Raw genomic sequence first — 15,033 nt, forward strand, 5'->3', positions numbered from 1 at the left:
ATATCCTCACCTATTGATTTGTCTGAAATCACTTTCCACCTAGCCAATTTTTTGCAAAAAGTAATTGGAATCAGAATAAGATTAGCCAAAATAATTTCTTCTTTTTCTAAATATTCAATAAACATTACACCTTTGGAAGTCCACAACCCTGTAGCTCTAAACGTTATTTGTTGAATAAACGGTTTTTGGGAGAACGTTCCTCCGTTCCATTGTTTCCATAATATTTTTATTTCTGAGGTATAATGGTGTTCATCTAATGTGACTTATCGACGAAAAAATTACTAGCTAATTTCTCATTAACATTAATCAATCGTAATCACAATCATAAATCTCACCTTACAGATAGCTTTTTCATACGTAAAAGGTCATGCAAAAATATTGCATATCCATTTGGTTGAAATAATTACTCAATTACCTATCTCACGTATATCATTAAGTACAGAAGGACGGACTTTAACAATCATTAATTGACATTAAATGACGACAGAAACCACATACAAACCATGGAACGGAGGGAGCACTTGCAAAAGTAACATTTACATTACGTTTCCTGTATATGAGTATCACTGCAGCAAAGTGTTGTCAATCTCTGTAAAGTCATTCTTCTGTCAAACCTGAATATTATTAGGCATATATATATATATATATATATATATATATATATATATATATATATATATATATATATATATATATATATATATATATATATATATATATATATATATATATATATATATATACTTTTAACATTTCATTTCAACCTTTCTGTCTTCAAATTATTTACAAAATATTTAAATATTTTGTGGGTAAGTTTCCCGAACACATTTTTCACACGAATAATAAATCAAATACTCAATGACAGATTTGAAATATATTAAATTATGAAATAATGATTTCTTATGTGTAATGTAACTAGTTGATTCACCTCACGTGCATCGTATGTAGTAAATAGCCGACCACAACATTGAATTGATATGATTTACAATCAATGCAAGAAATAAAAACTCACCTGTCCAATGGCGTAGGCTTGTATAGAGATAGGTGTTTTCGGTATTTCTTGATCAGCATATTTAGCTTCAAGTTTGTATCTTCCGCAATCATCAGGAACAAAAGTTGCGCTGTAAGTACCATCACCATTATCTGCAAGTTTCACAGGTCGTGGTGAACCATCCGGACCGATTACTTTAAGTTCTAAATCTCCATAGCCAGCATCATTGGTATCAATTTTCACTGTAGTTGGAACTGAGGCCGGAATACCTTTTTCAAAGATAGCAGGTCCACTGAATTTGACTTTATCAGGCTCTGCAGTTGGTTTCACTTTCACAGGGAATGGACTATTGGGGATATTTTTTCCATTGAACAAGATTTGAGTTTGTAAATTAGCTCCTTCATTTGGAGGAATATATGTTACATTAAATGTTCCATCTCCATTGTCTATCACTTCTGGCCTCTTAGAAAGAGGTTTGGAATCGGAAGTTATATTAACAGCAACAGGTGCTGGTCCAGCCTTTGAAGCGTCTATAGTAAACGAAGTCGGTACACCTGCTCTACAATGTGATTTCTCCAAACCAGGTCCATAAGCTTTGACCAGAAATTCATTTGCCTCAGGTTCTACAGAAATTTTAAACGGAGATCCAGGAATGTGATTTTCAGTGAATTTGATAGATATATCGTATTCTCCAGGTTCTGTAGGGATGTATTCAACAGCGCAAGATCCATCTCTATTATCTTTACAAGTCATTTTAGCTTCTGAAGGACCCTCAATGGCCAAAGAAAGACCACCAGTGCCAGCTTCTTTTGTTTCGACAGTAAACACATTTGATTTGTTAAGTATTCCTTTTTGAAGACCTGGACCATACGCATGACATTTTCTTGCATCACAACCTCTTCTTACATTTACAATAAATGGTGATCCAGGTACAGGAACATTGTCATAAAAAATATCAATGGTATGTTTTCCTTCTTCGAATGGTGTGTAACTAACTTTGTAAGTACCATCGATTAATGGAGTTATTAATTTTTCTGTTTGAGTTCCGGATGGACTTGTGATCGTACAGGTTACTTTACCATCGTCAGTGGATTTTGGAATGCTTCTAGTGTCTACTACGAAATCGGTGGGAGAATCAACATATACACCTGAAACACAAGAATTAACATACTATATACAAAAGATTTCCATAGATACAAACAACTATCATGCCATGCCATTCTACTGTTTTAAGGAAAACTTGTAATAAAATGACATTTTTGTTTCATTCCGTTAATTTCTCAGAATAAAAATTATGAAAAACGAGAAATGCACCAAATTTTTATGATTAACTCTGAGGCTATTCTTTTAAAAATATCTTAAATGTATTATGGAACAAACAAACAAAATATCACTTTGTATATTACTAATAAAAAAATATATTATTTGAAGCATCTATTATATATATAATTGGTAATTAGTTGTATCATGTCATTTGTAAGTCGTTCCTCTAGATAACAGGTGTGAACGTTTTACAAGCTGAAAACTACAAAAGTATATGTTATGCCGGAACAAATTCATAAATACATATTGAGTTGATAACCAGATAACCAGTTATTAATATTTAATAATTATTAAAGAGAGTTATTAATATTTAATACAATCCAATCAGATTGTATATCCTTTTTGTAAAATTAGATATGAGGGCTTTTTGGAAAGTAATCTAGATTATGTTTACTATTGTAAACTTATCGAAGTAATCAGCTGACAGGATTTTTTTTAATGATGTTTTTGAATTTTTGAAATTATTATATTGTTATCTATGATCAATTCTTATGAGCACCGGAATGGAAAGTTTCCTAGCTTGAGCAGTTTTTATACTTTTTGACTGGTCAACATAACTTATTGTTATTGAATCTCTGATAGTCTGTAAATCTCTAATAATTGTTCAATAAAAATATAAACACCTAGAAACCGTTATACAACTGAACAAAAAAGGTCTACAAATACAAATAAATGAACATGAAATAAAGTGGAAAAATCAAGGTACGAAACTAGTGTGAGAAAAATCGAAAATTATTGTAGGTTCAGATTTAAATTTGAAATTTTTACCGAAAAATGATGCGATGTACAGAAATTATGATACAAATCTCGCAATCTGCTGTTAGGTGATATGTCGGATCTGGTAATATTTGTTTCCGAAAAGCCTTACAATCCGTGAAAATAATCAGATAAAAAAAGAGTTGTTAATTATATATTGAATATTTTTGTAACTAGCAACTAATACTAAAAGTAAATTGTCTATTTGCTATTTAATCGAACGAAAAGTGCTGCTGAAATTTTGGCAAAATGACAAATATTAGCATTGCAATTATATTAATTTAATAATAAAGTTTGCCAAAACACTAGACTCTGCTAACAAATAATAAATTATTTTTAAACGTTCAAAACAAATATGCAACACCAAAATTAGTTAGTGTTCCTTATTCATTAATTGTTAAAAGGTGAAAATATACACCAATAATTTGCATTGCTTCAAATTTTCTACATGTTAACATTGATAATTGATTAAAAAAAGAAAAATATACTGAATGAATGTCTTTTAGTTTAGATTATATTGAAATTGAGAGAATAAAATATATTGACAATTCTTCAATTGTTATCAAATCCTAATATATACATGTTACAACTAATATGCATCGGTTCAAACCAATTACAAAATAAGTTTCAAAATATCTATTCAAAATTAGTAGATAAAGTTAAACATCCTGCAAAGGCAAACAAAAAACATTAGTAGAAACACTCGACACATTCAGCTTTACCATGTAACTGAATCCCACTGCCGGAAACCTTAATCTTGGATATATCTACATCGGGTACAATAATAGCCTGAAAAGGGCTACCAGGTATATGTTGATCATTAAAAGTAATATTTATACCATAATCTCCAATTTCCGTGGGCAAGTAAGCCACTGAGCATGTTCCATCACCATTATCTCTGCAGTTAATAGCCGCTTCGCATGGTCCTTCAACAGTAACTCCAAGACCTCCTTGACCAGCACCTCTTGTGTCTATCATAAATTCAGCAGGTCTCTTTACTATTCCTCTATGTAAACCAGGACCTGAGGCTTTTACTTTTAGTGGATCTGAGCCTGTAAGACATGTTAATCGGAATGGTCTGTGAGAAATAGGTTCGCCACCAAAAGATATTCCTAAAAGATACTCTCCCAATTGAGTTGGGGTAAAATTTACTAAGTATCCCTCGTGAGTCGGGATCACATGAGCTCTTACTTTGCTTCCAGAAGGGCTAGTTATTGAAATTGAAAATTCTGCTTTTCCAGCGTCCTGAGTTATGACTCGAAACTGTTGTAAGCTGTTCACTGGCGCGGCTATTGTTTGGGTGGGAAAATCATTATTTATTAACAATGTAGTATAAATAATTATACAGAACAGACTTAGGATAATAAGAAAGCCATTGGGAGCATATATATACTAATTACGAATTATTTTCCTTAATATTCTATTTACATAAACGGTTTGTGCAATCCAAATTGGTATTTGGAATTATATATTTGTAAAAATAGTATTTATGATAGGAAATAACAAAATATTTTACATACGGTGTGTAACAGGGTGTGTCATATGATAGTGACCAACTTTCTTATTTTGAAAACAAACCTCTGTATATTATTATTCTTTGTTTTAGTAATATTAAATCAAGATTTAAACATTTATTAAAAGAAAATGTATCTCTTGATATTGAGAAAGTAAGCAGCATTTCTTATCGCGGATATTAATTGAAAGAATACAAAAAAAGTTTTGTTTACTTTCGCTTAAAACTCATAGCCGTAGCAACTTGTTGTCTGCCTGCCATGATCAGTGTCAGTGCCATTGTCGTTCGAATTTCGTTAACTGGAAGTAATATCAGAAAAATGGTTCATTTATCAGAAACACAAAAAATAACCATTTTACGAATGATTGGTTATGGAAATAACAAGCGGGTAAAATGGAAGTAGCTCGCTTATTTTACGAATAATTCCCAGATTTGCCTACCACATCGCAAGGAACAATTAGCAAAATAGAAATGCAGTTTCGCGACTTTGGTCATGTATGACAGATAAAAAAAGGAGCTGCCTATGTAGTGAGTGATAATACGACACTGAATATTCTGCTTGAGTTTCAAGAAAACCCACATAATTTTGCTCACCTTTAGAGACGCATTAATTTTTCGATTATTAAATGATAATAAAATGCATCCCTATAAAATGATACTAACGATTACGATAGGAGAACATATTTTTGTGAACAAATTAGGGCAATTTAAGAGAACAATGTAATCCAATTAGAAGAGGTTTTGTTTTCTTATAAAATGTTCATCATGGAAATTATCAGTATCATAAGTTTTTAGTGTAATGTAGCGAAATTCTGAAATAAAATAATTTTTTAATGTTAACTTTAGGGTGTCATGAACAGTGCAAGCGAAACGATCTGTTGTATCCTCTTTTCTCGCTGTGCCACTACTCTGATTGCCGAAGATCCTCATTTTCTATTTCATACACCCCCAGGTGTAGTACTCTGGAGTTCCGTAGTCTCTCACACTTCGAGAGAATGTACTGTACTTAGCAAAATCTGTACATTGCATCCTCTACTAAACTTAGCGTCTACATCTTCAAATGTCAAATAAGGCGGTAATGCCCCGATATGACTCCTATTAATATTCGTAAAGTATTCTACCAGGTTGATAGATTGATAGATCTTTCATTACACAAAACCCACAAAATAGAAGTTAGAGTTTAGCTATACTAAATATATCATATATTTAAGCCTATCACGAAAAATTAAGAATTTTTTAGAAACAACATAAATTTAAATAGTAAAATTGTGAACTCAACTTATTTCAATTTAATATTTTATTATATTAAGGATTTTTTTCTTCATTTTGCTTTACTGTTTGTGACTGACTCATTTTTGATTTGAATGTTTGTACGTAAATAGCTCAAATCCTTTTTAAATTCAAAGTACTCACTCAAAATAGATGTATTCTCATTCTACGTAAATATAGTTTTTAAACAGATTCGTACTTTGAGATTCAATATGAAGCCTTTCGCATTCGACTTAATATACATCATATGTTAAGGATAATTTCATTTTTATATGGTATTACAGTAATATTCATATTTCCAAGAGAAACAAATAGACACAGTGACGAATCTACAATGAAACTACTTGGAAGACAAATGCTATAAAATGCATGTGCTTTTTTAATAATCACATAACACTTCAAAAATATATAAAGTAATATAATTATTCATAAATTCTAGTGAATTTACGCATTTTGTAGCATGAAATAGTCAATATTTTCAAAAGGTACTATTTATATATTAATTGGAAACAATACATACATACACTAGTGGGTAGTTGCTGAGATGTATGATTTCGGTATAACAAAAGATACAGTACGTTTGATAAATAATGAAATATGCTGTTATTAAATTTTCAATTTATTATAAATTTTAGACCAAATTTTAGTCGAGAATATAAGAGAAAGTAAACCACTAATATTTTGGAATGTTTAAAAATTATTTCTCAAGATATACATAATTTTTTTCCTATTTGGCCATGGAGGTCAAATGTTCCTGTTGCCCCTTTTCGTTGTATCCTCGCCTGCATAGACAATATAAAAATATTCAGACCGTATAAGACTTTAAAAAATTGAAGACTATAAACTACTTACGAGTTTTAACTGGAAAATAATGTCTCATATTGAAAAATGTTTAAACATATACGCTCCTTATTTTCTTCCCATTATACTTGAGCCATCTTATATAATAGTGGGAACATGAGATCCCTATTACTCTGTACATTTTTATAATCAAAAATATGTTTCTAGTTATAATTATATAAAAATGAAGAGAATTTCAAATGAAGCAATGAACTATATTTACTCAAGTGAATTACACATTTGAATATTAAGTTTAATCAACTAAAAAATTTTGTGTTTAAAATAGAGAACAATAATTCTGGTAGCACCCCTAACTAACATTTTATACATGATTAATAAATATTAGGATGTAGACCAAAGTCAGGTTGTTTGTATGAAAATATGGCAATATGACAATATATTTCTAAAATATAGCGTATTAGTGTGACACAGAAAGTTAGTGCAGATGTAAAGATTTTTGTAAGAAATATACAATTGATATGTTATCCAAATCATATAAATGATAGATTTAAAATAAGTGAAGAATACCAAAATAATTTCATATTCGCTTATTAAGCCAAAAACATAGGTTTTAAATAATATTTAAATATTTATTTTGATTCCTTTTACATTTATAATCATAAACCTTTCAAAGAGTAATTCAAAAGTTAACCTAATAAACACAAGTGAGATTTTTGTGAAAATTAGTTAGAAAAGTTGGAAAATTATTGTCGATGGCTCATTCGACGTGGGATAAAATTCTGAGGACGTATTTTTTCTGTAAAAGAACTTCAAAAAAGTACAGAATCAAATGTTGGTTTACTTGAAAATGGTAAATGCTAGGATCAATCATCAAAAAAATTCAAGCTAATTTAAAAATTTCGAAAAATTATGGTGTTAACTACACACTATAAATAATTTTTACTTAATTCTCACTAACTATCTCATAAACGTATCCACAAAAATCGGCTGTTTTCTATAGTTCACTCTGTTTATAATCCAAATAACTTTCCCCTAACTTATGTCTCAACAGTTATGGATCACAGATTATATTCTGTAAATATTAATCCATTAGTATTTTATTACAAAAAGTTCACTTATTAAATTTGCAAGTATCATTGTCCACTATCTCATAATATGTTTATATTCTACAAAATAAATCGACAAAAATCATATCAAATGAAATTGCTTTTAGTTTAAATTATCACTGTACTTTTAAATATGCCCGGGTTAACCATAGGGTCTACCTAGGCCGTAGCCTAGACCTAGAGCGCAAGCTTGCGGAGAGCTCAAGTCGAGAGTAAACACAAATTTTGTACAAATTCATATCTGACCTCAAATAATAAAATACAGTTAAAAACCTTCTTACTGTATTTAAAAATGATTTAGGATATCAATTCATGATGAACTTGTCCATCTCAAATCAACCAATTAATATTCCAGTAACAGACGCATCAGAGAAGGGGTGAGTTAAAAAAACTAGAATGTTCTTTCAAACCAAGATAACGCTCTACTCTAACTTATTAGCACACTCAATCTTTTATGCATTTTTAATCACTTCATATCTTTAATAGTTTAGTTTTTTATCACTCTATTGTCTATATAAACTCAAATGTATTGTTTGAGATTGTTATTTTGTTTCAAATAAGATCAAACTGTAGAGACCACATATGAATCTAAACGCAGCTCAAAGCTCTTCTTAGCATTGAAGATAATGTTTAAAAACATTGGACTTCACCTGCTTAATTCAATCGTTTACCTAGTCTAAAGCAAGAAAAAATAAATTTTTAAACTAAGCACATATTTTGACTGTCATCAGTAAATACCGTATTGTTCATTAAGTAGTTTTTTTTCAACTTATTTTATTTAGTCGATAATCATGTTCACAACATACTTTAATTGTTTGATTTTCTAAAAATCTAGAATGTGAATCGCTGATAATGCGTGATGGATATAAATTAAATCCAAAATTAGAATTATGGTGTAGGGCATTAAAAGCTACTAATCCGAACCTACATTTGACTTACATTACATTACATACATACTCGTATTTGCAAAAGGTCTTTATTATTCGTATATTCTCTTCAAACTTCCAATATCAATCTTAAATGACATATTTCCATTAGGTATATATTATTTTAACTCGTAATAAATGCATAATGCACCCCTTACAAATTTATTTTTGTATTAAATTCCTTCTTATTGTATTTTCTGAACATGTAATGACATAGAGGATACAAAGTTCTGATATAACTGATTATAAAATAAAAATTAAATTTGTTAAAGAGAAAATTAATGGTCGTTTTTTTTTATTATTGACGTAATTTGCCGAAAAACTGTTGGATTTTCTCGAGACATTAGAAGCTAGAAAAATATTATGAAATAATATTATATACAATGAGAATTGTACAAATATACATATATCCGGGTCAAAAATAGAAAAGGATATGAGATTGATAGAGGAATGACTAAAAAATACGGAATGTATAAAACAGAGTGGCAATACAAATTCATTCCAGTTTATTTTTACTATAATACAAACACAATCTTTCAATAACATTAAACTCATTTTTATATAGTGCTAAGAAATGCATTTATCAATAATTGGAGTAATATAGATACAAAAACGTTGAGTAAATCAACAGAAATTATTTACGACTTTTGGTGTGTAAAGTAACATTATTCATAAACAATATTTGAAAATGAAAAGCTTACTCGTGATTTTCTAGAAAGATGAACGTTATAATGTAACAAAATCAAAATCTAAAGTCGTCCCTGATCTGATAAAGACTCATATTTGTTTTCTAATGTATCATTGTTCCTTAGACAACTGTCAAATTTTGAGCCTGTGAGTTTTCTGTATTGGTTTTTAACAAGAAAAAATTCTATCGAGGCCAATGCTTCGCTTGGAGAGTATTTTGGTGACCCTTCCTCAATAAAATCAACCATCATTTATATGTTTCGTAAAGATCTAACGTGGCCCTTTAAGTACTGATGAACTGAGGATGTTCAACGTTTAGAACGTCTAAAACTTTTTAACGATAAAATTGTTTCCAAATGGGTGCCCCATAAATGGAACAACAAACTGCTACTTTAGAGCGCTGGTTTCAGATGTTGAGATAAAATAAAAATAATTTTTTGAGTCCATTTCTCACCATAATTGAAAAGGATCACTACACATCTGAATCAAAAAGTGCAGTTTTCGAGTGGACTAGACCCAGCCGAAGCCATCTGCAAAGAGCAAAAACGCAACAATCGGCAAGCTTTTGTATTTTAGGATACGCGTGACATATTGTTCATCCACTATTTGGAACCAAAACAATTAACAATGACTATTATTTTACATTAATGAACTGAATTAAACAGAAATGGCTCCATATACAGTTAAAAATATATTAAAAACACACAAAGGACTATGCCAAATAACAATAGTCAAATTGACTTCGAATTGGTTCTGCATTCACCATATTACCATATTATCCAGATCTAGCCCCAAGCATCTACTCTCTCTTCCTAAAGCGGTAGTGTACTGTGAGAAGTACTAAGTTCCAATATAACTGTTGGAAATGATTTAGTATTGAAACAAGTCGTCAGTTACTCTTTAAAGAAGTCTTTGCCAGCTATATTATGAGCGGTTCCTTATTGGGAACGTGGCATATGATATGTTATATATATATATATATATATATATATATATATATATATATATATATATATATATATATATATATATATATTAGTGAAAAACAGAGAACTTCTACGCTTCTTTTTTTGTTCAGTTCCTTAGATTTCCATGACCGGATATCCAAATCAAAAAGCCCTTAGTGCTCTTCTCTAAGTCATTGAGATTCCCATGGCATTTCAGAAACAGCTTTGAATTGTTGAGCTGGGGTTCAATCTGTTGAAATTATTCTAGTTGTTGGAATGGATCGCTATGTCGTATTTCTGATAGTTGCTTCTCAGACATATTTCTGTCTGAAAGGTACTCACATATATGCCTGGTAGTGATCAGCTTTGGGTGCCAGCATCAAACATTCCAGCTTCATATGCCGTCTCTATACCATTCGATGATACTTTGAAATTTAGTATGGTAGATTCACTTTTTTTATCTTTCTTTCTATTTTACATTATGGTAGAAGCCGAATCGAAGGAATTCACTGATGGGATTTACTTATTCAGAGAGGACCATATACTCTTTAATTCTATCATTACTTGTACTTTTCTTAGATATATGGAGAAAGCCTTGTTGGCCATGTTCTCATAAACCCTGTAATGCTTACACATGCAAGTTTTTGTACTTTAGTTTTCTTGTGCTTATCTTACTAATTTTGCCGTATCAAACTTCTACCGTCCCTTATGTGATTAGGGATCTGACAATCATAACATATATCGAACGCAGTATTTTAGAGGATTTTACCAGAAGTAATTTCAACGAGTTCGGAAAAAATTATAACCCAGAGTTGTTTCTATTCTAGTATAGTGTCTTAACAACAGTTTGGACAACACGGTTAAGTTAGAACTTGCTTTGGAGATTATCATATATACAAGATATACGCAATTACATTCATAACTTCCCTAAGAACAACAAGTGGTTTGATTAATTTTTAGGCAAAATATCCATTATTTTACATATTGATCCTTCTATTGTCCTCTTGATTGATTATTCAGTCGACATAAAAGAATCTGACTGAAGCATTGCTTGAAAAATATGTATTTGACATGATTTGTCTTAATTATTTCAAATCTACTCAAGTTCATACAGGTTATTATAAATGTTAAGGTTTTCTTGAGTTGGATTGATCATTTTTTCAACATAAGAACTTTTCCAACTGCTTTATTCCCATTTTTATCAATATAACAATTATGAATATGCAGAATAATGAACTGTTTTCACATTAAATGCCTATATCTATTTGACTTGAAAGTGAAATGCCATAAGTACTGTTACAATTTTTTTTATTCAATATCTGTAAAATACATCAAAATTTTTGGAGAACTACTACTCCCAATGAAAGTGCATATAATAATATGATGTTTATTTCGATTTAATGTAATTTTTGTGGGATTAAAATATTGATATTAAAGGGGAATTTTTATCAAATTTCTTCATAGGTTCCCTATATACCAATAAACACGAACGCTACAAAACCTATGTCACAATCCAATGTGCTTCTTTACATTTTTCTATATTTTTCTTATTTTGTAGTAATTTCCAAGCATAGGAGTAAGTGAACCAGAAATCTATATGTTTATGGCTCAAGTATATAACCTTTGCTTCTAAGCACAAAGAGTTGTTTCATCAATCTTCCAAGTTTTAAGATAAAATTAAGAAGATTCTTAATGAAACTGAATTTGTATACCCCGACAATACAAGGAATTATCTGAACTATTAGGATATTTCATTTTACTGATAGGTTGCCATTGACAAAACAAACGCTTGAGAAGAGATTCAAAATAAATAATGATTAACTAACTGGGGGTGAATATTCTATTTATCAATCTATCTCGGCTCTCTCCAAGATAAATAAAATAGATTATTTTTAAACGAGCATATCATATGTATCAACTAATTTCAATTAATTTCTGTGTAATGTGTTTCAAAGTAATATTCCAAACATATTAAACAAATAATAATAGTTGAAAGAGAGCATTTTCCCAAAATCAGAATGGATTTATTAATCAACACCAATAAAAAAAGTAAATAACTTACTTGGTTCCAGTCCATCAACTTTGATTTTGGATACGTCTACATTAGGTTCGACTTTGAATTTAATTGGAGTTGATGGAACTTTTTGACCTCCGTAATGAACAGTCAATCTGTGTATTCCAGCGAGAACAGTTTCATAATCTACTGTATAAGTTTGATCGCCAAGATCTGTCAGTTTCAACGGAACTTCTTCGCGAGTATTTTCGTTTATTAAATGAACATCTAAATCGGCTTCGCCAGCATCCCTGTAACAAAATAAATCTATGTTTATAAGTGTTCCAAAACATGTCAATATAAAAGCAGCAATGGAAGTGTAATGTTCAATTGGAGACTGAACCACATCTATGTTTCTACTAATTTGATACGAGTATTAGTTACTGGTCAGTAGTTTTCCATGGAGATCGCCCAAGTGCATTGCAAATTATTGTTACCTATAGTACTTTTAAAAATACATGTAGTAGTACTGTTAAGATACACTGTCCAGAAAAATTATCGTTTATTACGGATTTTTCAATCTCAAAAAATATTGCTTTGAATTTGAGCGAAACATTCATAAATGTGAAATAAGCTTTTCTTAATTTCAATCACTATTGTAGTATATGCAGATTTCAATTCCTTCCCTAGCATCAATTAAAGCTTAGCAGCATCTGTTCATGCTTTTGTGAGATGGCTTCTGTAAATTGAGATGCTAATTTAATAAAGCTTAGAAGAGAAATACATCAATTACAGCGCGAAGATGTTCCATTGTATTGAGTTTAGGACTATTAGTTGGTCAAATTATTGCTAGGATTTTCATTTCCTTAAGGTGATTTTACATTAACAATGTACCTGCGAGAATTCAAACGTCTTCTTCTAATGATTACCATACTATGAGGGTCCACTTATAGGCACAACAAATCAAACTACTCGTATAAGGCATCTCCTTATTGCACCAATACTTATTTTTGATTCATAGCACTACAAAAAACTTGAAGCAAATTATATGTAACAAACCTTTGTCTGAGCCACACAAATAATTCCTTATTTGTATCAATTAAACGTCAAAAGCCTATTTATGTTTTCCTGTCTCTTGGAATCTTAATGCTCTACCTCTAGCTTCAAAACACTTTAAAGTTATAAGCTATATTGGCGACAATTTTTGTTCGTTTTGAAGTTTTAGTTAAATTTACAAAGCCTATTTACATGTTTTGTGCAGCAGCAAAAAGTTTCAGCAAAACCAATTTGACTATGTTTTATAGCAAAATCTAGATCGCTATTTTGCTATTTTCTTATATGATTGTTAAAATCATTTATTTATTTGGCGCCAAATCTTCAATTATACATTATTATTCGAAACATGTAGAAATCAATTTCTATACGTTGTACACTGGAAAAGTATGTCAATATATAAAAAACGACCTAGCATTATTTCCATAGTACACATCAGATAAATACAGATTCCTGCAATATATCGCGAGTGAAAATTTATCCTACATAAACCAGTTATTCTCCTCTTTTACTGTTGATTTTTAATGTTGGGGAACGACGATAAGTTAATTTGGTAAATGCCAAATAAAATTATTAACTTGTATTTGTTTTCGAACATTTTATAGCTTTATTATATAAAAATAACATTAGCTTGAATAATTAATAAATGTATTTTGATTTATTTTTAGACAAGAAGGTATTGCAACAAATACTGTATTCGGAACAGGAGAATTAGAATCATAATTTCAAAACCTTAAACAAATCTTAATAGAGAAACAAGTACAATTATGTTCAAAGTAATATTTTAATATTACTTGCATTGCTCATCCTATAATGGTTTTACAAGGAGTCAAGAAAGTTTATTATCCTGATATTTATGGATAAATTATAGATATATTTTTCTACAATAAGTTTTGTAACTGTAGTATTGAAAAATGAAAATTATCTGAACCTTTGTAGGATTCATTTCATTGTATTTACAATGTAATAAAATCATTTATCCATAGTAGATGTAGCACCATATTGAATATTTGCTTAATCTTGGATAAAAACAGGTATGTTGACTAGACAAGTATATTAGGAAGTAGTTGATAAACATTGTGAGCTGTCGCAAGCAAAATGAGGTAGTTTTGATATGAATTGGTCAAAATTATGACCTTGATAGATGATTTGGAAATCAATGAGAGTAGTTTAAAACAGTAATTACCTTGCATCGATGTTAAAATGAGTTGGAGTATTTGCTTTAACACCATCTTGAATTCCAGGTCCAAAACATTGCACTTTAGAAACATCTACGGTCTCGCCAACAAAAACTCTAAATGGAGAATTTTTCACAGCCACTCCTCCATAGTTGACTTGTACAATATGTCTGTTTGCTGATGTTGGTAAATAAGTTCCCTCAAATGAGTTATCTTCTTTTTGCACTAACTTCAGTTTCACATTATTCAAATTTGCATCACAAACCTAGAAGATCAAAACATTTTCATTCAACAATAAATAACAAGGATCTTACAAAAACAACTGTATTGTTTTAGATTCACAATCTATTCAAACATGTACTGTTGCACTATAATTGAGATCAATATTATTTATCAGCAGCATAAGTAAAATAATTGTAATTGATATTTCTTTATGAACAATCTGTAGTCCTATAGAAGCCTGCGTAATAATGAATAAATACTACTAGTT

General features: G+C 30.1%; 1 protein-coding gene across 3 annotated transcripts in view; it reads right to left on the reverse strand.

Moving 5' to 3' along the window:
• Positions 1-15,033, reverse strand: part of LOC130451585 (filamin-A) — a 125,724-nt gene that overhangs the window by 49,576 nt on the left and 61,115 nt on the right. For 2 of the 3 annotated variants that reach the window (XM_056790690.1, XM_056790691.1), the window contains 3 exons: positions 14,552-14,808; positions 12,382-12,623; positions 1,013-2,139 (listed from right to left, as the gene is read on the reverse strand). In XM_056790690.1, the coding sequence (XP_056646668.1) occupies positions 1,013-2,139; positions 12,382-12,623; positions 14,552-14,808 (1,626 nt within the window). Of the gene's footprint in view, positions 1-1,012; positions 2,140-3,792; positions 4,360-12,381; positions 12,624-14,551; positions 14,809-15,033 lie in introns of all 3 variants that reach the window. The other variant, XM_056790694.1, reaches the window with a different exon arrangement.

The sequence above is a fragment of the Diorhabda sublineata genome, chromosome X, assembly GCF_026230105.1.
Source record: "Diorhabda sublineata isolate icDioSubl1.1 chromosome X, icDioSubl1.1, whole genome shotgun sequence".
Lineage (NCBI taxonomy): Eukaryota > Metazoa > Arthropoda > Insecta > Coleoptera > Chrysomelidae > Diorhabda > Diorhabda sublineata.